The 25,718-nt window shown below is 35.4% G+C and overlaps 1 protein-coding gene across 1 annotated transcript; it reads left to right on the forward strand.

The window, feature by feature from the left end:
- Positions 1 to 1,553: 1,553 nt before the first annotated feature.
- On the forward strand, positions 1,554 to 24,860 carry LOC123533877 (shootin-1-like). The gene is made up of 8 exons (XM_045315823.2): positions 1,554 to 1,694; positions 5,575 to 5,816; positions 10,438 to 10,542; positions 11,495 to 11,618; positions 14,381 to 14,604; positions 15,984 to 16,015; positions 16,531 to 16,635; positions 19,974 to 24,860. Exons 2-8 carry the CDS (start codon positions 5,661 to 5,663, stop codon positions 20,137 to 20,139), a joined length of 912 nt encoding a protein of 303 aa, XP_045171758.2. The 5' UTR covers positions 1,554 to 1,694; positions 5,575 to 5,660; the 3' UTR covers positions 20,140 to 24,860.
- Positions 24,861 to 25,718: the final 858 nt, after the last annotated feature.

Raw genomic sequence — 25,718 nt, forward strand, 5'->3', positions numbered from 1 at the left:
AATATGACTTCTTTGATCAAGTCTAAGGACAAACCTAATGATCTTATTTTGAGTAACCTGGAGCCTATTCGTCAGACTCTGAGAAATGCCATAGTACCATACAGAGCAGGCATAGTTAAAGTGACATTGAATCAAGGACATGACTAACATTTTCTTAGTGTACAATGATAAAAACTTTTGCTTTCTATACAGAAACCTAAGTCTTGCATTTGCTTTTTTAATGATTGATGTGACCATGGTCTCATAACTCAAACATTGATCCAATATAGCACCCAAATATTTAACAGAGTTGGTGTGCTTAATCACCGTACCATTACATACTATATGAAGATTAACATTCTTTTTTAACCTGGGCTTTGAGCCAAATAAAATTGATTCTGTTTTTCCTAGGTGCAATGACAATTTGTTGTCAACTAACCAGTTACTAACTCGTTCAAGATCCTGGGTTAACAGACGCTCAATTTCTTTTTTACATTTGCCAGACACTAAAATGGCAGAGTCATCTGCATACAATAAAAGTTTGTTATTTACAACACCTGCCATGTCATTTACATAAATTAAAAACAGTAGAGGCCCAAGTATAGAGCCTTGAGGCACACCACACGTGATATTCGCAGATGACGAAAGAACGCCAGATATGTCTATACATTGTTATCGACCAGATAGATATGATTGAAACCATCTGATAACATCTGGACTAAAACCTACCATTTTGAGTTTGTCTAAAAGAATAGCATGGTCAACTGTATCAAACGCTTTTTGCAAATCAAGCAGAATCATGCCAACATAATTACCTTTATCTAAATTAAACCTTATATAGTCAGACAGATGTATTAAACATGGTTCTGTTGAAAAAGAACTTCTAAAACCTGATTGAAACTCGTATAGTAAATTATGTTCACTTAGATAATTTTCAAGTTGGTCATATACAATTCTTTCAAATATTTTAGAAATAATACATAAAATTGATACAGGTCTGTAGTTTCTTACTTCAGTTTTAACACTCTTTTTATATAAAAGAACAACGCGTGCAGCTTTCAAATCATCTGGCACAACTCCTTGTATTATAGACAAATTAATAACATGTGTAAGTGGACAAGTAATAATAGATGCTCCATCTTTGACAAAACGTGATGAAATACCATCAAGACCTTTGGCCTTACTAACACTGAGTTTGTTCAAGTATTTCAATACTTTGTTTTCTGTAACAATAGAAAAAGAACAACTATTGCGGACAACACCTTTTTGGAAATAGAAATTAGCAACAAAAGCTTTACCAAACTGTCCCAAAGATTTTGGCAATTTACAGACAAGATGTAAAAAAAATAGTGATCTCTAACCAATAAACCTGACCTGGTACCTTAGTTTCGCATTTTCTTCGAATGATATCAAAATTAAGCCACTAGGTCTACATTGAATTTTATAACTAGTGATAGGATATCATTTAAGCAAATATGCAAGCATTTCTTGAATTGAAATTGCAGTTTCTTCGATTTTGTGTTAAGAATAGTAATACGAAACTTACACGTCAAAAAGCGAGGTAACTTTGAAAAACAAATTTTATGTTAATGTTTTAAAAACCAAAAATTTACCAATAATGATACGTTTAGGACAACATGATAAGTTATAACAGTTCACAACAAAAAGGATACAATGTCAAGATCATTAAATAAGCCATCATGTGTAATAGACGTGTAAGGCTGTTGTCAAAGTGTAAACACTTGAATCATGATACATGATACTGAGACATGCAGTATCTTCATCTTGTTCTTTTCTAATCACACTTACAATGCTAACATTCTTTTAGACTATTCCCACCTTAGCCGATGTTGGACCCATCAGTCTTTTAAAACTCTTTTTCATGGTTGCCCAGCAGGCATACAACATCGAATCGACGTTGGATATTGGTTGAATTTAGGTCGCGACATCGTCGACCTAAATGCAACGTCGAAAAGACATTGAAACCCCGACGTCTAACAGACGTCAATAGTAGACGTCGAATCGACGTTGGATATTGGTTTGATTTAGGTCGCGACCTCGGCGACCTAAATGCAACGTCGAAAAGACGTTGAAACCACGACGTCTAACAGACATTGGTAGTAGACATTTAAGTGACGTTGGATACATGTCGGATTTTTTTAATATTTCGCAGCAAAAAGACATCAATTATATTTTTCAATGATGAACTCGTTTCTTGAATGGACACATTTGTGTTTATCACAAAATCATAATTTCAATTTTATTTTACACAATGTAGCTGTCTGAATAAATAAAAATAACCAAAACATCCAACCTGTAACCGAGGGAATGAGTAGTTATTAGTATGCATTTAACTAACTAAATTGGCCGTCTGGCGCAAGAATTTCATTTTGGCTCAATTTTAAACTATGATGTCAGATGATATACCTGGATCAAAACGGGAACATTAGTTACGAAATCTGACCAAGCATTGAACTTAACACTAGTCTAAATAATGAGACCTCGGGTAGACCGATTTTACATTTTTGATATTTTACGTTGTCTACATAGAGGTCTCAACCAGAAACAATCAAAACTGTGGTGGAAACTGTGGTCGATTGAAATTACCATTTATCAGTAGTCATGATTTTATTTAGCCCTAACCATGCTAACAGCTTACCTGTTGTTTTAAATCATAAATAGTAAATAAAAAACATAAGAACAGGACATATTTATCAAGAATTTCTGTTGTAAAAAATTTAAATCTCTAACGTTTCAATCGTTTTCATGTAATGGCGGTCGGAGGTGTGACCAATGAAAACGCTTCGTGTAGTAAAAGTGTTTACCTGTATCGGCCATTTTCCAATATGTAGTACACGCGATTTAAACCTCTGAATTTTTTTAACTGCCATAGTTTGAAAGTTTTTTTATGGAATCTAGATAATATATACATCATTGGAAAGGAAAAATTATAGGCTTTCTATGTATCTATTTCTTTTTTTGATCCGTCGCTTTATTATAACATAATCCCCGCCCAACGGGTTCCGTTGGGTGTTATTTACGCAAAGAAGGGGACAGTGCTATCACATTCTTTTCCTTTTCTGGTTTGTACTTGGAGGCGGATATCGACAAGTCAAAAAAATATTACGATATTCAGCTCTCGAGTACAGTTATTTGGACTAACTTTACACATGTAGCTCAGTTAGACACACGCAACTCGCAGAGATGTTTACACATTCTCATGGTAATTTGATACATTCGCGAGAGTTTTGCAGACATTTAGAGCAACTATATGGATTAATATTCAACTAGACTTGTAGAAAGTAAGTATTTCAATAATTATTTCTTAATTATTTGACTTATCATATCAATTAATTTATTATCTGCTTAAGAAAATTCATACAATTCGTAAGAACAAGAAACATTTAACTATAAAATAAAACTTATAAACATACTTGATAGAAGAGTTAACGTTGAATATAATGTTTAAAATTTAAACTTTCAGAATGCCTTTGAAGTAACTGAACATTCACATTTTATATATTTCAGATGAAGTTTGAACTGATAATTGTGATGATTTCAGGGTTTTCCCTAGCCCCAAAAAAGGTGGTAAATTTACCACTTTTCGAGGTCCATGCTTTTCTTAGCAAAGGGGGGCATGAGTTTTCCCTCAAAAATTTTTTTCCAAATTAATTAAAAGTTAATTTCAATCAATTTAAACTATTAAAAACCCAAAAGAGTATCAAAGTATTCAAGCAAATCCAAACATGTCCCCCCAAAATAGTCTCTTTCTTCCAGAAAAATAAATTTGGGGGGACATGATGTCCCTCAAAATAAATTTCCTAGGGAAAACCCTGTGATTGTTAGAGATTCAACAATCAAAGCAGAAAGTTCTCCACTGACTAAACAAATTTATGTTGACCTTATTTATCATGACGATAGATGTCGATTGAAAAGAATTTTAATGTTACATTATAAATAAAATGATTTATAAAAATGAAATGATTAATGTTGTTTCTTGGAAAGAAAACCGATATTATAAATATCAATAATATGATGTCTAAACAACGTCAGAAAACCGACGTTGAATCGACGTCAGAAAACCGATGTTGAATCAACGTGACGTCAGACTTCGACGTCTAAAAAACTTACATTTTCAACCAAAATGCAACGTTGAATCGACGTCCTTATCAACGTCGTATCAATGTCGTTACGACGTCGAATGCCCACTGGGTGTGGACCGTTGTTTCTGTTTCTGTTGTGTCGAGTACATCCACCCGAGTGTGGTAATTTAAAAAGCAAAATGATTTTCCTTTCTCCCTGTGCAAAAATTTGCTTTAAAAAAATATATTTCTGAAGCTTAGTAATGGCTCATAGTGATCCGGAACTGACTGACTATAATTCTGCCAAAAGTTATCACAGGCGCAAAGTACAGGCAATTTATGACAGAGAATGTGCTAGTTATTTAGGATGGAGTTCCCTCATATCACAGTACTAACGGTCCGAATATAAATAACATATCAGCAAAGTCTGATCTTTAGTTTGTTTTCTGCATTAAAACTTTAAACCAACTGTCTGTTATAACTTGCAAATCATCTTTCTTTCTCAGCCAGTGGAGAATGTGTAAAAAACACAATAAAATATCAGCCATATTTGACCTACTTAACAATCCCATAGTTCTCAAATATCACGGTATTTGATTTTGACAGCTGCGGGACACGCCTACTTGCGTCATCATGTGACCGCAATAATTTCATTCATTAAAACAATGCATCAGATGAAATTTCTGAAGCTGTCCAGGTGGTGGATTTAGTTTAATTTAAATAAAAATGTTTATGGGCGGGAAGGGGTGATGAGCAGATGCAAAATTTTGAGATATTGAATGGTTGCGATAAAACTAAGTAATACCATTTACAATGGAATTTTGCAAAAAATGTTTCGAGGGCTACGTGCAAAACTATTGTAAGTGTATATAAATAAAGAACAAGATACAATAGTTTTGCACCATGCCCTCGGTTTGTAAAAAAAGTCCCATGGTTCTGGTTTACAAATGTAAGTCACTGCGGTGCTGCTCAGCGAAGAATTTCCGGCAAAGGGAGATTACCGCGATACGAGGGAACCCGTGGTATTACCGGACACCACTATAAAGGAAGTAAAGGATAACCATATGCCTTTGTTAGTTATTGTTTATAATGTTCGGAATTAGAATCAAATTTGTTCGGAATCTAAACCACAGTTCGGAATAACATTAACACCAAGCCCTATGATATTTATTGCTATTTTCCTGTAACTAAAAGGTCCATTTAGTTCGTAAATACATTAAAACATTGCTGAAGTTCAGTTTTACCAAAGGTAATTAAAATATCTATGAAAAGTGAACCTTTTTCTGAACAACGATACATCACCCTTAAGTGGTTGGGAATGTAAGCGCCCGCTGTAATTCTGTACATTTGTTATTTGCAGTATTTACGATACTTTTAATATTTAGTCGTTTGATAATGTATTTTGAAGTTATTAATGATTTGGAGAACATATAAATGCTGTGATAAATGGTCTATTATGTTGAAATATTTACTTTGATAAATTTATAAAATTTTGATAAATTCAACTTCACAGGTATGAATTTTACTCTGGATTTCCTGACGGTGTGATAACTTGGTTTCTACATTTAAAAGTTTTGTATATAAAAATTGCTTGAAAGGATGTCATCAGCTATGGCAGAGACAGTGTCTATTAGAGGAGTGGAGGATAGTGAAGAATTTGATGAGGCAGAGCGACCAACAACACTGTATTGTAAACCTGTCACTCTGGAGGAATATGAAGATCAAGCTGAAGAGGAAACTGAAAAGGCTCTTTGTGTAAAATACAAATATTGATTCTGTTTCACCTTTGTCCTTTTAATTTAAACCAGTCTTCACAGTAAGGGAGATAGTTTTGAATATCCTTGTCTTCACAGCGTTTGGTATAAAATGTTGCAAACTTATATCTGCCTCATACTGAGAAGTAACCCATAAATGTAAAATCATTTAATTTCACGGGCATGAATGTTCATAGTTTTGACCAAAACAGCTATTTCATGGGGATATATGAATTTGTGAATTTCAAATTTTGAACATAAAATGAACTGGAATTTCACTCATTCGTTGAGATATAATTTTGTGAAATCTGTGAAAATAAGTCTGCCCACAAAAATTGACAAAGTCACAGTATCACATGACCCAGGTAAAATGTTAGCTTTGTTCAGAATTTAAGAGTCTCAAGACAGTTTATTCTGTTAAAAAATACATTATTTTTATATTTGCAAATATCTTTTTTGTCAGTAGATTTTTATGTTATAGCCTACTTTTATAAAATGCAGTATACAACAAAAATTCTGGTATGATTTTATTTTCATCAGGCAGTTTTCTCCCTCAAAAAAGTGGGCTTTCCTCTTCAAAAAAGTATGTTTTTCACCAATTTTTAGCTCAGGGTGAGCTATTGTGATCACTCACCGTCTGGCGTCTGTTGTCCGTCCGTAAACTTTTACTTAAACTTTTACTCATAAACCGCTAGGCCAATTTCATCCAAACTTCACAGGAATGTTCCTTGGGTGAAGCTCTACAAAAATTGTTCAAAGAATTGAATTCCATGGAGAACTCTGGTTGCCATGGCAACCGAAGGAAAAACTTTAAAAATCTTCTTCTCAAAAACCAGAAGCCCTAGAGCTTAGATATTTGGTGTGAAGCATTGCCTAGTGGACCTCTACCAAATTTGTTTAAATAAGGGGTCAAAATTGACCCCACCCGAGGGGTCATATGATTTTACATAGGAAAATCTTAAAAAATCTTCTTCTCATAAACCAGAAGCCCTAGAGCTTTGATATTTGACATGTAGCATTGCCTAGTGGACCTCTACTAAAGTAATTCAAATCATGACCCCGGGATCAAAATTGACCCCGCCTCAGGGGTTACTTGATTTTACATAGGAAAATCTTCAAAAATTTTCTAAAAATAAACCAGACGGCCTAGAGCTTAGATATTTAACATGTAGCATTGCCTAGTGGACCTCTACAAAATTTTTTCAAATCATGACCCCCGGGATCAAAATTGACCCCGCCCCAGGGGTCACTTGATTTTACATAGGAAAATCTTCAAAATTTTTCTAAAAATAAACCAGAAGGCCTAGGTCTTAGATATTTGACATAATAGCATCGCCTAGTAGACTTCTACAAAATTTGTTCAAATCATGACCCCAGGGGTCAAATTGACCCCGCCCCATGGGGTTACTTGATTGTACATTGAAAAATCTTCAAAATTTTCTAAAAATAAACCAGAAGGCCTAGAGCTTAGATATTTGACATGTAGCATTGCCTAGTGGACCTCTACAAAATTTGTTCAAATCTTGACCCCCCCAGGGTCAAAGTGACCCAGCCCCAGGGGTTACTTGATTGTACATAGGGAAATCTTCATAAATTTGCTAAAAATAAACCAGAAGGCCTAGATCTTTGATATTTGATGTGTAACATTGCCTAGTAGACTTCTACAAACTTTGTTCAAATCATGACCCCCGGGGTAAAATTGGCCCCGCCCCAGGGGTTACTTGATTGTACATCGGAAAATCTTCCAAAAAATTTCTAAAAATCATCAGTTTGGCATTTGAAACATGTAGCTCATATTACTTAGGTGAGCGATCCAGGGTCATCATGACCCTCTTGTTTACAAAAATAACCTCTACAGAGAAAATACATATATTCCAACCAAAATTTTAAGATCTACATAATTATGCAAATCATACCATTTAAAACACAAGGCTTTTACGCAATTTTTTTTTCAAGTGAAACTAATGTATGAAGAGTATGGTTTTTAATTTGACATGATTTTTCCCCTTTCTTAGTTGTTAAGATGAGATTTTCTCTGCCTAATATGGGCCCTGCCAAAATGCTTGCAAAGCTTTAAAAAATGCTAAAGAAAAGGGAATGAGCCACTTTATATGATGAATATGATTGCAGTTGTTATGATTTTTTGCATTACTTTTGCACAAAAGGACAAATATATAGCTTGCACTGTTCTTACCTAAAATCTTTGTAAACTTAAGCAAGTAATGCAGTTATTGAACAGACTTACAGATTGACTTAAGGAGGTAGGTTACCTTCATATTTGTATGTGCGCATGTCCAACCGGAAGCTAACGTGACGATTTACGACGACGTTTATGACAAACTAAATGTGTTTGTATATTCATTCTTCTGAAAACAAATCATGAACTTGTCTTCGATCTGATGCTTTATGGTTTAATAATGCAGAAATAATGAATAAATTGCCGCAGAAACGCTTCAAAACAATGTTGCCTTAAAATGACGTCATTGACGCCATGACGTTACGTGTCAGTTACCGCGCAAAATTAATAGCTTTTATCTAGAAAGTACGTAATTCTGTACATTTTCTTTATTTTAACTATTTTCAAATAACCATTATTTGCTGAAATATTTTTTAAGAGTCTTTTGCTCTGAATAATAATCAATATTTTGCTTCTTTTATGTAGTTATATTGGAATGTTATGCGGAATGTAAGAAAATGGATGAGGGCAACCAATGTTATTTGGAATAATGTTGGATGAAAGGTTACTTGTTACGGCCATTTTCAAATAAAAAGTCTAGCAGTTTGATTTGTAATACCTATTTTTCAGGTTCCATTGATAATTTGTTACTTACATACTAAAACTAAGATCTAAAATTGTTCAAATTTCAGTAGAAAATTGTGGTTTCTTGAATTGAATTAATGTTACCATGGAAACGAAGCCCGTGACCTATGTATCTAAATGTAAAATTCAAAAGCGTTGACACTGGATTATTTAAGAAACACAGCTTCGGCTTTTTATTTTCATTTCAACAATATCCATGAGAATAATATTAGCACGCTGAACGATTTTTCCATGAAAAATGGCAGACGAGGGGTACTGCTGTACGTATTCTAAGCTGTGAAATTTGTTTGAATAAATGCAAATAACACGAAAATGTAACCTACGTTAGAAATAATATGTTTTAAAGCTACATCAACTAGAAAGATAATCTTATTCAATATTTTTTTAAAGAAATTACGACAAACAGCAAGATATAAGCTATTTTAAACATCTCTGTTGCCATGGTTACTTTAAAATTTAAGAAAAATAGGGTACCATGTAAAGTGCTTGGTATTTTGCTAATAAAATTACCCAAATATTTCATGTTGGTCATTAACAGAATGGCACTGAAGCCGTCGAAAACCCCTATTTTTATACATAGTTGTTTAAAAATGAGAGAAAATGCGTTACCATGGAAACACGAGCCCCGCGACATATACATTTTAAGCTTATATTAGAAAGATAACGTGCATACCAGTAAAATTATCAATTATGCAGACTTCTACGGATATCAATGAAACTAAAATACACTGAAAAGTGTTAAATATCCGTATTTTCCTACTTCTTTCAATATGAAATACCTTTGGAGGGTCATGTTCTTCAAACCTGGATAAAAATTGAACTTGAAGGGACAGAGACAAACGAAATTGAGATTGTAGCAGTTAAAACTTCATATTACACGAAATACAAAAACATACTGCGGTTCAACTAATTTGAATTTACCCTTGTAACAAGGTATCCTACCTCCTTAAATGACTTTTTATTTAAGAAATAATAAATCTGTTCCTATATTTTATCACTTAATAAAATATGGGCAGGAGTTTGGATGCGTAATAATTAAATCACGAGTGCGTAGCACGAGTGATTTAATTATTCGCATCCAAACGACTGCCCATGTTTTATTAAGTGATAAAATTATTGGAACATATTTATTATTTCGATTCTAACAACGCAAGTAATTCGTATTTTACAGTACTACATTTTCAGCGTAATACGTCTTTCGGGTCATATGCTGTTACAATTTACCCCCTATGTTTAGAAAGTGTTGCACAGTTAATGGAACGTATAGATATTTTTTCTTTTTTATCAGAATTTTGAGAAGTATTATAAATAAATAATCTAACAGCTCGCAAACTAATTATGAATAGAATCATCAAATTAGGCGATTTGACCCTGTGTTACGAGTGACAAACTTAACTTTTATATGACGTCACATCATTATGACGTCATACTTTATGTCATACATTTATGACGTCACCGCTGAATCATAATTGAGCTAATTGAATTCGTTCGTAGAGATCAAAACGTGTTTTGCGGTCCTACACATATGTCAGTATGAATTTTTATCATATTTATTTTTTTGAAATGCTGTTTTCAACCGTTTGGCCCTGAAATAATTCGTATGTAATAGAACTGAAGTAGAATCTCTAATGTCACAATCATAGGGGGTGAAATGTAACAGCCAGCCATATTTTATTGTAGATTCATGTATAGGCGATTTCGCTATATGTTTATATAGCAATTGCTGTGGATTGTGTTAGAATAAAGTTTTATTATGTTTCCCTCTTCATATTGATGAAACTGAACATTTTCAACTTTTCAGGATTTAATGGGCTACCTAGACGTGCATAAAGATGAATTTACAAATCTCCTTAAGAAAAAGAAAAGACAAGATTTAGAAACTGGTGGTTTATTGTCATTCATGAAGGTAATTTAAATCTTGTTGGTTTTGATTTCATTATCAAAATTCATTTAAAAATAAATCTTGTTACCATATAAACAGTTGTTTATAATATCATTTCATATCGCTGTAACTTTGTTAATCCCCCGCCACGAGTGTTGGGGGGATTATAGGAATGGTCTCCATCCTTCCGTCTTCCATCCGTCCGTAACATTTTGTGGCTGCTCTGTATCTCCTAAACCCCTTGAAGGATTTTCATGAAACTTGGTTCAAATGATCACCTCATCAAGACGATGATTGTGCAGAACTCATGAGTCAGCCATGTTGGCTCAAGGTCACAATTCAAGGTCAAAGGTTTGAGCCTTCCATTTTGTGTCTGCTCTGTATCTCCGAAACTCCTTGAAGGATTTTCATGAAACTTTGTTCAAATGATCGCCTCATCAAGATGATGTGCAGAACTCGTGAGTCAGCCATGTCCGCTCAAGGTCACGGTCACAATTTAAGGTCAAAGGTTTGAGCCTTCCATTTTGTGTCCGCTCTGTATCTCCTAAACCCCTTGAAGGATTTTCAAATTCATTGATGTCGTCATACATGGACTATAAAATATACTAACAACGTCAATGCTTCCACCCAATACCATCAACCGTTTCACTATCCATAACAGGGGCGGGGGATATAGCAGTCTTTCAGACTGCCTTGTTAATAGCAAATTCAAACTTTTGAAATTTTGCAGAGTAATTGTTAGCTGTAGAATGAAGATTCCTACAAAGTTTTCTTGCAGTCTTTGCCTATTTGATAAAGAATAATAAAACGAAAATTTAGCATTTTAAAGTCTTTGTCGAAGTCTCAGAATTTTAAACTTCAGTGAGTAAAGGTCCTGTAGTATATGTTTTTTCGTAAATTTGACAACTTGAAAAGAAAATATTTGCTTTTGAGAATTTTGCACATGCTTGTTATCATTGTGTTACCATGGTTACAGGTGAGGGTATATGATATGATCCATGGAGAGAACAGTCCTCTTGTGAGGGTTACAGAGACAGAGAGGGACAGACATCTTCAGGATCTTAAAAACAACATGCAGAAAGCTTTTGATTACTCTTTAGGTATCTCAGTCTTTCTTACCAGAATTTATACCTGCCATTCTGTCTGTCTTACCAGACTTAAGTGTTACCAGTCTATTCACTTTTTGGCTGCCAGTAATTAAAATAGCTCTTGGTTTTGAAACCTTATTTTGGGTAAAGAATTATTTCATGGGATGAAGCCATCTAGACGACTTACGGAAGGTCTGTGCTTTTAACCAGGTGCCTGCTTGTGATGAAATAATACTCAGAGGGGCACCAGTGGTCATCCTCCATCATTTAAAGCTGGAAATTAGCTATATGATCTATAACTGTGTCGGTGTGACATTAAACCTAACAGTACTTATAGTAAATTTTTATATACAGTTATTGACTTATGATGAGGTCAATATGTGTTTTTACGGACCTATAAAATGATCATTTTATAGGTCCATAAAAAACACATATTGACCGAAACATAAGTCTATAATTGTTATATTATATGCCCTTCTCAAATGCATTCATTTGACTGGCCCATATTTCATACATATAAGAAAAAGTGATATTACAAGTCATTATCACTTTTGCAAGTCAATATCGCTTTTTTCGGACCGGCGCGTGCACTCATTTCGACCAATCAAATGAGCGCATTTGAGAAGGGTATATAATATTTTCTCATAACTGCTTCTCAACAAAACTTGAGAAAGCCAAAAAATGGAAACTTTGAAGAAAACAAGAGGACCATGATGGTCCTGAATCGCTCACCTCTTCCCACATGACCCAGTTTTGAGTATGACATCATTTTTTCTATTATTTGACATAGTGACCTAGTTTTTGAGCTCATGTGACCCAGTTTTGAACTTGACCTAGATATTATCAAGATAAAAATTCTGACCAATTTTCATGAAGATCCATTGAAAAATATGGTCTCTAGAGAGGTCACAAGGTTTTTCTATTATTTGACCTATTTACCTAGTTTAAGAAGGTACGTGACCCTGTTTTGAACTTTATCTAGATATCATCAAGGTGAACATTCTCACTAATTTTCATGAAGATCTCATGAAAAATATGGCCTCTAGAGAGGTCACAAGGTTTTTCTATTTTTATACCTACTGGCCTAGTTTTTGACCGCAGTTGACCCAGTTTCAAACCTGACCTAGATATCATCAAGGTGAACATTCAGACCAACTTTCATACAGATCCCATGAAAAGTATGGCCTCTAGAGAGGTCACAAGGTTTTTTTATTATTTGACCTACTGGCCTAGTTTTTGATGGCACGTGACCCAGTTTCAAACTTGACCTAGATATCATCAAGTTGAACATTCTGACCAATTTTCATGAAGATCCATTCAAGGGTATGGCCTCTTGAGAGGTCACAAGGTTTTTCTATTTTAAGACCTACTGACCTAGTTTTTGATCACAGTTGACCCAGTTTCAAGCTTGACCTATATATCATCAAGATAAACATTCAGACCAACTTTCATACAGATCCCATGAAAAATATGGCCTCTAGAGAGGTCACAACGTTTTTTCATTATTTGACCTACTGACCTACATTTTGATGGCACGTGATCCACTTTCGAACTTGACCTAGATATCATCAAGATGAACATTCTGACCAATTTTTATGGAGATCCATTCAAAAGTATGGCCTCTAGAGAGGTCACAAGGTTTTTCTATTTTTAGACCTACTGACCTAGTTTTTGACCGCACATGACCCTGTTTCGAACTTGACCTAGATATCATCAAGATGAACATTCAGACCAACTTTCATACAGATCCCATGAAAATTATAGCCTTTAGAGAGGTCACAAGGTTTTTCTATTATTTGACCTACTGACCTAGTTTTTGATGGCACATGCCCTACTTTCGAACTTGACCTAGATATCATCAAGATGAACATTCAGACCAACTTCCATACAGATCCCATGAAAAATATGGCCTCTAAAGAGGTCACAAGGTTTTTCTATTATTTGACCTACTGACCTAGTTTTTGAGGGCACTTGACCCACTTTCAAACTTGACCTAGATATTATCAAGATGAACATTCTGACCAATTTTCATGAAGATCTCATGAAATATTTGGCCTCTAGAGAGGTCACAAGGTTTTTCTATTTTTAGACCTACTGACCTAGTTTTTGACCGCACGTGACCCAGTTATGAACTTGACCTAGGTATCATCAAGGTGAACATTCTGACCAATTTTTATGAAGATCCATTCACAAGTATGGCCTCTAGAGAGGTCACAAGGTTTTTCTATTTTTAGATCTACTGACCTGGTTTTTGACCTCACTTGACCCACTTTCGAACTTGACCTAGATATCATCAAGATGAACATTCAGACCAACTTTCATACAGATCCCATGAAAAATATGGCCTCTAGAGAGGTCACAAGGTTTTTCTATTATTTGACCTACTGACCTAGTTTTTGAGGCCACGTGACCCACTTTTGAACTTGACCTAGATATCATCAAGATGAACATTCTGACCAATTTTCATGAATATCTTATGAAATATATGGCCTCTAGAGAGGTCACAAGGTTTTTCTATTATTTGACCTACTGACCTAGTTTTTGAGGCCACCTGACCCACTTTTGAACTTGATCTAGATATCATCAAGGTGAACATTCTGACCAATTTTCATAAAGATCCCATGAAAAATGTGACGTCTAGAGTGGTCACAAGCAAAAGTTTACGCACGCACGGACTGACTGACGGACGGACGACGGACGTTGCGCGATCACAAAAGCTCACCTTGTCACTTTGTGACAGGTGAGCTAAAAAAAACCCAAGTCTGTTTTTTCAGAAACCAAAGGACGTAGAACATCAAAGCGTTTGGAAGAGAAGAGATTACGTAAAGCTAATGATCCCAATGCAACTCCATCTAGGAAGATGGTGAAGGGCTTAAATGGTGTACCGCCAGCACCCCCACCCCCTCCTCCAGTCCCACCATTTGTAGAGGGAACCACACAAAAGATGAAAATACAGCCAAGAAAACCGCTTACACCTATTCAAAACAGACTCAATCAGGTAAACACAATGCTAGGAGAACTTCAGATAGGATCAGCCCGACTTCAAAATGTAACAAAAGCAGAAAGCTGTGTTGACAGTGCCCAATATTCATTTGGGGGCCTCCGTGGCCGAGTGGTTAATGTCGCTGACTTCAAATCACTTGCCCCTCATCGATGTGGGTTCGAGCCTCGCTCAGGGCGATGAATTCTTCATGTGAGGAAGCCATCCAGCTGGCTTACGGAAGGTCGGTGGTTCTACCCAGGTGTCCGCTCGTGATGAAATAATGCACGGAGGGGCACCTGGGGTCTTCCTCCACCATTAAAAAGCTGGAAAGTCGCCATATGACCTATCATGTGTCGGTGCGACGTTAAATCCAACCAAAAAAAAAAAAAAAAAATATTCATTTATGTTGTTATAAATTGACAAACTACATTTTTATTCAAATTAGTCTGAAAAAATAAAACAAAAGTGAGAAAGTATTGATGGCCAGTTATCCAAATTACCAATAATTGTTGGGGCCTCTGTGGTGGAGTGGTTAAAGTCGTTGACTTCAAATCACTTGCCCCTCACCGATGTGGGTTCGACCCACACTTGGTGCATTGAATTCTTCATGTGAGGAAGCCATCCATATGGCATACTGAAGGTCGGTGGTTTTACCCGGGTGCCTGCCTGTGATGAAATAATGCCCTGAGGGGCACCTGGGGTCTTCCTCCACCATATAACCTATTATTATGTAGGTGCGATGTTAAACCCAGCAAATACAAAACAAAATCGACAATTGTCTGTTCAAACCAGATTGATGTTGTTGCCAAGAACTACAACTCAGTATGTACGGTATGTAAAAATTATATATAACAAGTGCATTACTGAGGCAGGTGCTTCTATGATTTATTTAATGAAACAATTGTCTTTAAACACTTTATTATTGATCATTCAGTATTTATAAAATCAGGTAGAACATTGCTGCTTAGAACCAAAGTTGCATCTACCTACTGCAGTGCTGAAATGCATACAATTAGATTTCTAGTATACATACTATAAGGCCTAACAAAAAAGTTGTTTGTTTCAGGTAACATGTTAAAAAAAATTAGGGTAGGTCGGTAAATTTAAAAAAAAAATTTTTATTGGGACTTTTCGGAAATAATTTTGGGTCAAAAAGTGAATACAAATAAGGGGGTTATGCCTTTAGAGCATCAGTAAGTTGATTTCTAACATCACTGACCATGTTTAAAGCATAAAAAGTGCAGTTTTGTAACGTTTTGTTAAAAAATTGAAAAAAAATTCTAAAAACATTTAGGGTCAGGCCAAAAATTTAGGGTAGGTTGGGATACCTGAAACAAAAATTTTTTTTTTAGGCCTAACCCATGTTTTTAAACATACTGAGCATGATTTTTCAGACAAAGACACCTGGCAAGCAAGAATCTGATGAGTAAGTATAAATGATTATACACTAGTTTAATTAACCTTTAGCCTGCTGGCGGCAAGTGATTCTGCCTTTGTGACCAGTGCAGACCAAGATCAGCCTGCACATCTGTGCAGGTTAATCATGGTCTGCGCTGTTTGCTATTCAGTCAGTAAATTTTCAGTGAACACACCTTTGAATAATAAATGGTATGGCCCAAATTAAATGATGGACCAGGCCATTTTAGAAATTTGGCAGGGTAAGGGTTAATTGATAATTAGGACTGATAAAAGGACTTCAAATGGTTTTAGCAAAATGTACTTTAAAAAAATCACAGTATTTTGGAAATGTTAGATTAATTCCTTGAGTGGGGAGAATGGTGTCTGTGGAGATTTCTTAGAATACTTACATGTCTAGAGGAGTTTCCATTTACATCTGATTCATATGACAACAAAGTAGTGCTTATCATTATGCAGAGTTTAGGAACACTAATTTATAATAGATAAGGGATGTTAGTTGTTTATCAAATTCCTATATTTCAGTATCCTTGGATCAACGCCTCAACTGGACTGTTCCTTGACAAGTCTTCACCAAGAACTGATATCGTCTAATCCTTGGAAGAGACTCAAATGTGTGAATGAAAACAAGTATGACTTCTTGTCTTATCTTTTACTTTTAGGACTTCTATTTCTGTCTTATCTTTTTAGCTTGACTATTCGAAGAATAGGGGAGCTATCCTAGTCGCCCCGGCGTGAGCGTTAGCGTCACACAAAATGTTAAAGTTTGCGTACCACCCCAAATATTTTCAAAGTCCATTGAGATATTGCTTTCATATTTTGCATACTTGTTTACCATCATGACCCCAGTCTGTAAAAAGGAGGAGGCAACTATATCAAGCATTTTGACTGAATTATGGCCCCTTTTCGACTTAGAATAAATGTTAAAGTTTGCGTACCACCCCAAATATTTTCAAAGTCCATTGGGATATTGCTTTCATATTTTGGATACTTGTTTACCGTCATGACCCCAGTCTGTAAAAAGGAGGAGGCAACTCTATCAAGCATTTTGACTGAATTATGGCCCCTTTTCGACTTAGAATAATGTTAAAGTTTGCGTACCACCCCAAATATTTTCAAAGTCCATTGAGATATTGCTTTCATATTTTGGATACTTGTTTACCATCCAGGGGTCTAGCTAGGTCCAATTTTTTGGGAGAAGTCACTTCTCCCTCAAGCTGATTTAGGGAGAAGTGGGGAGACTTTAGGGAGAAGTGGGAAGACTTTTCCTACCGCAATGATGTTGAGTGACTCGAAAGGTGGCTGTAATGTTCTTGATAAAAAGTATTGATGTGACCATTCATTTTCTTAGTTAGATCATTTCCCATACAGTGGTTATTGTTTCGTTAAAAAATTCTGAAAAAAGTCGTTTTCAAAATTCAAGCCGATTCTGTAAATGTAACCCGCCGAATTTTGGTTATATCTTGTATGAAGTGTTTATTATTAACACCGAGTCATTCACCGAGGAATGTCAGTATCTCACTCGAATAAAACTGAAAGTAAACTGTGTAATCTAGAAATACATATTCAAATAAATTCATCGATGGAAGTCAATTTAAACATAGTTAATACATTACATGTCGTTCTTTTATCATAGATAACAAATAATTGTGTACCAAATTCCAATTAATCGCATGGTTAATCAGCAGTTTCTTTAAAAAAAACTTGCTTTTTGCACTCAAACATGTTGACAATTAAAACCGAAGTGTCAGACGTAAACGCGACGCTAATTGGCTGAACACAATCAACGAGGTGTATCGGATAATTTGATTCGCTTTCACACTTCTCGGGAAAATCTCGCAAGTACCTGAAGTAGGCGGAGCTTAAATTATGCTACCGGTGTGTGTTTGTGTATTCGGCACTCGATATGACACCGTGCAAATTGTCAACAGTCCGGGTAGCACTAATTAGCGAGTGCGGAAATCAAAGAAAATCGGGCGACTTGCATTTCGCTTTGAGGATAGATTTGAGCGAAGTTTGAAGTTCTAGAGCGCCTATTTCGCTCAAGTCGCCCACTCGCGAGAGCCCTGCCATCATGACCCCAGTCTGTAAAAAGGAGGAGGCAACTCTATCAAGCATTTTGACTGAATTATGGCCCCTTTTCGACTTAGAATAATGCTAAAGTTTGTGTACCACCCCAAATATTTTCAAAGTCCATTGAGATATTGCTTTCATATTTTGCATACTTGTTTACCATCATGACCCCAGTCTGTAAAAAGGAGGAGGCAACTCTATCAAGCATTTTGACTGAATTATGGCCCCTTTTCGACTTAGAATATGCTTATTGTAATGTTAAAGTTTTACCCATAGCTTATATTATACTATCAAGCACTGAGAATAGTTGAGCGCGCTGTCCACTGACAGCTCTTGTTATTAGAACTTCTTTAATGGTGAAATTATATATAGGTGTATTAATGTTTGTGTTTTGTATCAGTTTTTGCCATTACATTGAGTCTGGTAATAAAGAGGCAGGCAGGTTTGATATAAATACAAAGTAATTCAGCGAGTGTTGGGCAGAATTTGATATTCTAAATCGCCTGAATCTGAAGTGTATCACGTTTAATATTAATTTAATGCAGTATAACCTCCTTTGAGCAAACGTCCCTGGGAAGAGCAGAATGTAATTGTTGTATATTGGTGCTCAGGGAGGTTAATTTACTACGAAAAGTAAAGTAAAATTTCTTGTTTAACGTGTGGGTAGTTCAGGGCTCCAGATAAGATGCGTATTAGGGTAAATTAAGCTTTGAATTAATGCATATACGCATGTCTGATAATTTTTAAGCGTATAAAAACGTATATGAAATTATAGAAACACACTATGACCTTATACTAGCGTAAACAAAATCTGAATCGTCTGGATGTGTTATGTAACAGAGCACGGTAGGCATTAATTCTCCCACATTGAACGTACACATGCGTTGAATGGTACTCAATAAACCTAGGTTAAACTGAGCCACACCATGAAAAAACCAACATATTGCATTTGCGGCCAGCTTGGATCCAGACAGAGTGCCTGCACATCCACACACTCTGGTCTGGATCCATGCTGGTCGCAAATGCACTATGTTGGTTTTCTCATGGTGCGGCTCAACTGGATGATACACTCAATGTGTGCGTAAAGAAAATAGTTTGGAATTAATACAGGAGGTACGGTAGTGTATTTTAAAGCGGTGTCGATTTAAAATATCAACTTCCAGTGTGGAGTAAACAACAAAAATGTCTCTTTCTATGAATGTAAAAGTGAACAAACACTCTATGCATTTTTAAAACAACAAAAATGATCCCTAAAACATAGCTTAAGGTGTATATATTGAATATTGGATTCAGTAGCGAGTGTGAAGCCAGGGACATAAATAGATAGATGTAATACATTATTCCTGGTGAAGCCAAAGCAAGCCAAGGGAGAAAAAAGAAGCAAAAACTTGAATATTTAATTGAAACTGAACTGCAAACAAATTCATGGGTGTTATGTACCCAATAAATATGTTATAAAACTGTTTTCTTTACATTCATAAATTTTCAGAGTAAAATTACTCCTAGTCAGTTTCAGATTTTAGCATTTTACTAATTCGCAAAAAATATGCTGAGTAAATACTCACAGGTCAAAAAAATTATCTGGAGCCCTGGTAGTTGACGAAGTCCACACCTGGAAATGGATGGAACAACTTACATGTATTTCAGTGGAGCCCACGGCAGGCTCATATTTACCTCCCCAGCATCCAGCCTAGGCCGATACTGCTGGAAACAGTACCAATTTAAGTAAATCACCCAGCACTGAATATTAGTCTGGATATCAGTTGCGACAGGGAATCGAACCAGGACCTCTGACATTGTAGTCCAACCTGCTAACCACTGCACCATTGACTCACTTTGCTATCTTGAGATAGTTGAGAAGATATATCTTGGTTCTCATGTTTTGTTTTGTCTAGGTCACCGGGTGGAACACCAGCTGTATCTAGGAATGACCAGCAGCGTACAGTTCCTTTGGAACCTCTACATAGAGCTCTGTATAACAAGTTCAAGAATGTGAGACCTCCGAGTCCAACTGGCAGCCCTAACACAACCATCACATCACCGGGAGAGTTCACACCTTAGGTGTCTTCTGTCTGGCTCTTTGAAGGAAATAGCAGATCTGTCACTCTGTGGAAAGCTTATAAATAAAAACTTTCTGAGTGTTTAGGGCAAAATGTTTCTGACTGTAAAAGTCACATTGTAAATAGTGGCTGATTGATCTACCACTGTAGACAAAATCTTTTAATCAGTTATATTATTTTCACTTACCAGATCATTTGGTAATAATATAAATGTATTGATTTTGTTGGATTATTGTTAACTGCATCTGAATTACTTCTTTCCATTATTTTAAAAGAACATTTTGTTAGCTATTGATAGTGTTTTAAAATACGTTATATGTACATAAATGAACATTTTTAAATACTTTTGTAAAGTATAATTTTCTTCTTCTTTTAGAAAACAATGGATTTTTATGTTGCTTTTTAATAAAATACCTTTTTACCTCTTACTTAACAGATATGCATTTCTTTAAAAGGGATGAAAGCTCTCACAGATTTTTTTGAAATAAAGAGTTCATTTGAGGATGCCATCCAGCTAGCCTGCAGAAGGTCGATGGTGATATCAGTATGCCCACTTGTGCCTGAATTATTGGCTGAAAGGATACCTGGGGTATTCTTCAACCCATTAAAAGCTGGGAAGTCCCCATCTCATGTGTTTTGCATCCCCTCCCCCTTTACTTTGAGTATGTTTTCGTGGCTCCCCTTTGTTTTGGCAACTGGAATCCTAGGACGGTACACGATTGTTTTTTTTTTCTACTTGTGTGGGTGCATTTGTATGCTTGTGAGTCTATAACGGTGCCCTACTGTTTCTTTATGTGTTGCTTGTTCGTTTTTCTATGTTATTCAGTTAGTCGTGGTTGTATGTTTATCTTTGGTACACAAGTGTCTGCGCTATCGTGGTGTACGTTGTAGTGTGACTGTTATTAAGGAACATGGCATTCCCTTTGTATATTCATCCTTGTTCAACTTCTCCTCCATCTATATTTAGCATAAATTAATATGTACTTGTTGGATGTTTGAAGCAACCCGTCTGAAATATTTTTCCATTACAGCTTCTTTTTGTTGTGGGCCTACTATGCAAATGTGTGACTCTGTGGCTGTGTTTTTGGTGCTCTGTGCTTCCGAGAAATCTACCCTTACCTCTTATCTTTTGATGTGATCTGACTCGACTTTTTTCAGAAATACTGAATTTCGTCTGGATTTTTCTACAGATTTTTACTCTGTTATTTTCTGGCATCTTTATTTTTCAGTGAAGTGTTACTATCAGAGTAAGGGAGCTAAACAGCTGTATACTAAAATATTTTTCCAGTAAAATGCAGGTTGCACTGGTGATAAGATATAGATTTTGACTCTTTCACAGCCAAGGAATAGTTTATTGTTCTATTCAGATGCATTTATTAGCTTGTCTAATTTTAAAAAGTATGAACATTTGGGAAAATACAGAAAATATTGTTTCACTGCAGGGAAACATAAATTTCTACTGTAAAAGTCAATAAAATAAATTATGCATTTCATTGTTATTTTGAAATATTTCATCTGATAGTACGTATCCCATTACAAATGTATATTTCATTTTCACAATGCATCATAATTATGATAAATTTCTAATTTCATTATAAAAATTACATTTTTATTAGAGATTTGCATGATTTCAGTATATGTGTTATAACTTTCTACCACAATCACCAAGTGTGTATTATGTGTATATGTAACATGCAGTTTTTTTAAGACACTTGTTCACATTGTTAACTGAGCTCATGTTAGGTATAATAAGAAAGTTTCCATAGTAATAAATTCACCTGTGGTCCATGGTAAAGAGGACGGAAATTGGCCATATCTGGCATCCATCATTGTGTGCATGAACATTTTGGTTCAGAAGAAATCACCTCCTTGGCCAGTTTCAAGCAAACTTCACATGAATGTTCCTGCCATTATCCTTTAGCGAAGTTATTCAAGGTTTCATGCACTACACCATTTGCCAGGCAAACAGGGGATGAACTCAAAATCTTAAAGTTTGAAACGATTGGCAGAAGTTTAAAAAAGAAATACTTCTTTGTTGATTTTCTTCAAGTTTTTCTTGAGTTTTGTCAAGCCATTGAAATTGGTAATGTCAGGGTTGACTTTTTTTCTGTGAAAAGTTGAAAAAATTGTCTTTCTGTCTGAAACTGCAAGTAGGAGTTTTGAAATTATTTCAAGCATGTTTCTTTTCAATGTTTTTTTTTTTTTTTTTCCATGACCTACGAAGTCTGTCAAAAGTTTCCATTTTATCAAAACAGCACCAAGAGGTCCTGTCATATTTCCAATTAACATGTATTTACTGTGGAGACTTTAGAAATCTTCAAATCAGAAACTGTAGGCCAAACTTTTATCCCATCTGTGAACAAGTAGTTTTAATACGTTGATGTTTACCTTCATTATCTCAAATTTGCATAATAATTATAATTATTCCTACCTTCAAAGAAGAGGTGGTATATTGTTGTGCTCAGTTGTTTGTCAGTAGGCCATTTAGTTTCAGATTAATAACTAGGAATGCTTTGTCTTGCATAACTTCATACATGATTGATTGTTGCTAATCTTTTAGGAGTCAAAGGTCAAGAACACAATGACATTGAGACTGAGAATCTTTCGCTCAATAGCAACAGAATGCTTTTGCATACAGTTGTCAATTTTGGGGTTAGTAGATCATATGTCAAGGTTGTAGTGACCAAGAAACTGAAAACAATTTCCTTCCAATAACAAAAGAATGCTTTGGCCAAGATTTGTCAAACTTTGTAGGATAATTGCCTATGGTCTGTAGATGGCCCATTTTGTTTTCAGGGTCAGTAGTTCAAAGGTCAAGGTCACAATGGCATCAAGACTGAAAACCATTTCCTTTCAATGACTAAAAAATGCTTTGGCCAACATTTTTCAAACTTCATAGGATAATTGCCTGTGGTCAGTAGATGGCCCATTTTGTTTTCAGGGTCAGTAGTTCAAAGGTCAAGGTCACGTTAACCTGAACACTGAAAAAGTTTCTGCTCCATAACAAAAGAACACTTTGGCCTACAGTTGTCAAAAATCGTAGGATGATTGTGGTCAGTAGATGACCCTTCCCCCCAACACCCCCCCCCCCCCCAGTGTTTTAGGAGTCGGTGTTTTTAAGGTCACAGTGACCTTGAGACTGAAAAAGGTTTCAGCTCAGTTAGTAAAGAACGTTTTGCATACAGTTGTCAGACTTCATTGGATGATTGACTGTGGTCAGTAGACGACCCTTATTGTATTTAGGGTCAGTAAATCAAAGGTCAAGGTTGCAGCAACCTTGAGACTGAAAACGGTTTCTGCTCAGTAACTTCTGGACACTTTTATCTACTGCCTTCAAACTTCATAGGATGATTGCCTGTGTTCAGTAGATGACCCTTGTTGTTTAAGGGGTCCAGTCCTTAGTGCTAACTGAAAACTGGACACACCATCGTTGGGGGCATATGTGTTTTACAAACAACTCTTGTTATATACTATGTTTTACATGTTAACCACCGAGTGTGTTCATTCAATTGTGCTGTTCTCTTCACAATGTTCATGTGTTGTTACTAAAGGTATACATATTGATGAAAAGAAAAACATGAATGCTGTAGATTAGATAGAATTTTTCATGTATACTGTCACTAGAGTCTGCCACCATTTTGCTTGATTGAGTTCTGTGCTCAAATGTATCTTCTTACAGACTTTTATAACCTTTCACCACAGCACTGAGCAGTTCTGAAGTGCTGTATGGCAGCAGTAAAAACTTTCACTGCACTTTTGAATCGGTATCTTTATTTTTTCAAATCTTTGGGAATCTTAAAGTTCATTAAATATTTTTACAGAACAAAGTTCTGCTTAAGGCGACATATAACATTTCATGAATTTTACTTTCACTAAAATCTTTATCTGTAAGATTTTTGTCTTTATAGAATTAATGAAAAAAGAATATAAATATATACATTTTTGGAGAAGTATTCTAATTTGGTTAAATAAAACAAAATTAATCCAACGCATCCAAAATGTTTAAATTTACTGCTATTCATATAATCAGATTTTGAACAGGGTTTATAGCTAGGGGCGACTCTTTGTCCCCAGGTCTTTTGCTGCAGTTTTTGTTGTGGTAACCTGGCAAACGTGTCAAAGAACTTACTTATCAGTCGTCAAATTGAATGTCATTCCTGTATACTAGAATGTGCTCTGACAGAAGGTTTTACCCCTGAACAGTCATAAAACCAAAACAAATCTTGTTTAGAACACTGTAACACTGTTCTCTCAAGCAGGAGTTACTGTATAAAATACAGTTTAAAGTTTTTGGTAACGAGTTTCTCCTAGCTTTAAGCCTTCTTAAAAAAAAAAAGAGAGAGATTTAGAATATCTTTACAAAAATGTATATACTTTCTTAATAAAGTATAAAAGATACACCCCTTGGGAAATTTTACGGAATATAATGCCACCTTAGATAAGACGGGTGTTGTAAAATTTCATTACCTCTCACAAATCAAGTCAGCTGGTACTTTGCTATATTGCTGTTTTTGCTTCAAAAGAATCTAATCTTAGACTATATTAAATTGAAACAGTCATGAACACTTACCTGCATTTTTTTCTAAATTGTAGTCTGAATTGTTTGGAACAATGAAAGGTTGTTCCTTTTTGACAATCAAAATTAAAGTGACAGAAATGTTATCTAATTTACAGTTGTTCACAATTAGATAGACCTATTTTATTAAAACTTTTTATTTACAACTGTAGTGTTTTTTCAATGCTGTACATCCATTATTGTGTCTTTTCTGCTTATTAACTTCAGAATGCTTTGACCTATGATCCTCAAAATTAACATAGGGCATTAATTTGAACAACTAAGGTAGACAGTCAATATCAAATACCGAATATCAAAGCTGTAGCTATTATGAATTCTTAGAAGATATTCAAAGTATATTGTAAATAAGCCTATTAATAGTAAATTACACATGACAAGCAGGGCCGTTTATGACATTATATTAGGGCAATTATTTGAAAAATTATGGTAGAGAGTCGAATCTTCATATTATCACCTGCTAAATATCAAAGCTATTCTTGAGTCTGAGAAGATTTTCAAAGAATCTTATATATATAAGCATATAGTGTAATATATACATGTCACACCCAGGGGCGTGGCCATTTTTGACCATAGGGCAATAATTTGAATATTTATGGTAGAGTCAAACCCTGATATCACAAGCCAAATATCAAGGCTTTAGCTCTTATGGATTCAGTGAAGATTTTCAAAGTTTCTTACCTATAGCATACCCAGGGGCATTTCTGATCCTAGGGCAATAATTTGAACATTAATGAACAAGTGCTCAACCTAGTGGGGATATATGCGTTCAAAGGGTTGTATCTGAGGAGGAAAAGCAAAATTCAAAGTTGTATTCTACACATTGTCTCATCACCACCTGTCTATTTTCCAAGTTTCAAGTCAATGCCATATATATTTTTAGCTCACCTGAGCCAAAGGCTCAGAGTGAGCTATTGTGGTCACTCACTGTCCGTCCACACTTTCCTTTAAACAACATCCCCTCCTAAACCACCAAGCCAATTTTGATGAAACTTCACAGGGATGAT

The sequence above is a fragment of the Mercenaria mercenaria genome, chromosome 12, assembly GCF_021730395.1.
Source record: "Mercenaria mercenaria strain notata chromosome 12, MADL_Memer_1, whole genome shotgun sequence".
Classification (NCBI taxonomy): domain Eukaryota; kingdom Metazoa; phylum Mollusca; class Bivalvia; order Venerida; family Veneridae; genus Mercenaria; species Mercenaria mercenaria.

Bases quoted from the DNA above. Each gene is read 5' to 3' on its own strand.
- LOC123533877 (XM_045315823.2), top strand. From the start codon at position 5,661: ATGTCATCAGCTATGGCAGAGACAGTGTCTATTAGAGGAGTGGAGGAT. The intron at 5,817-10,437 runs GTAAAATACAAA...TCAACTTTTCAG, and splicing joins AAACTGAAAAGGCTCTTTGT to GATTTAATGGGCTACCTAGA. The intron at 14,605-15,983 runs GTAAACACAATG...ATGATTTTTCAG, and splicing joins TTCAAAACAGACTCAATCAG to ACAAAGACACCTGGCAAGCA.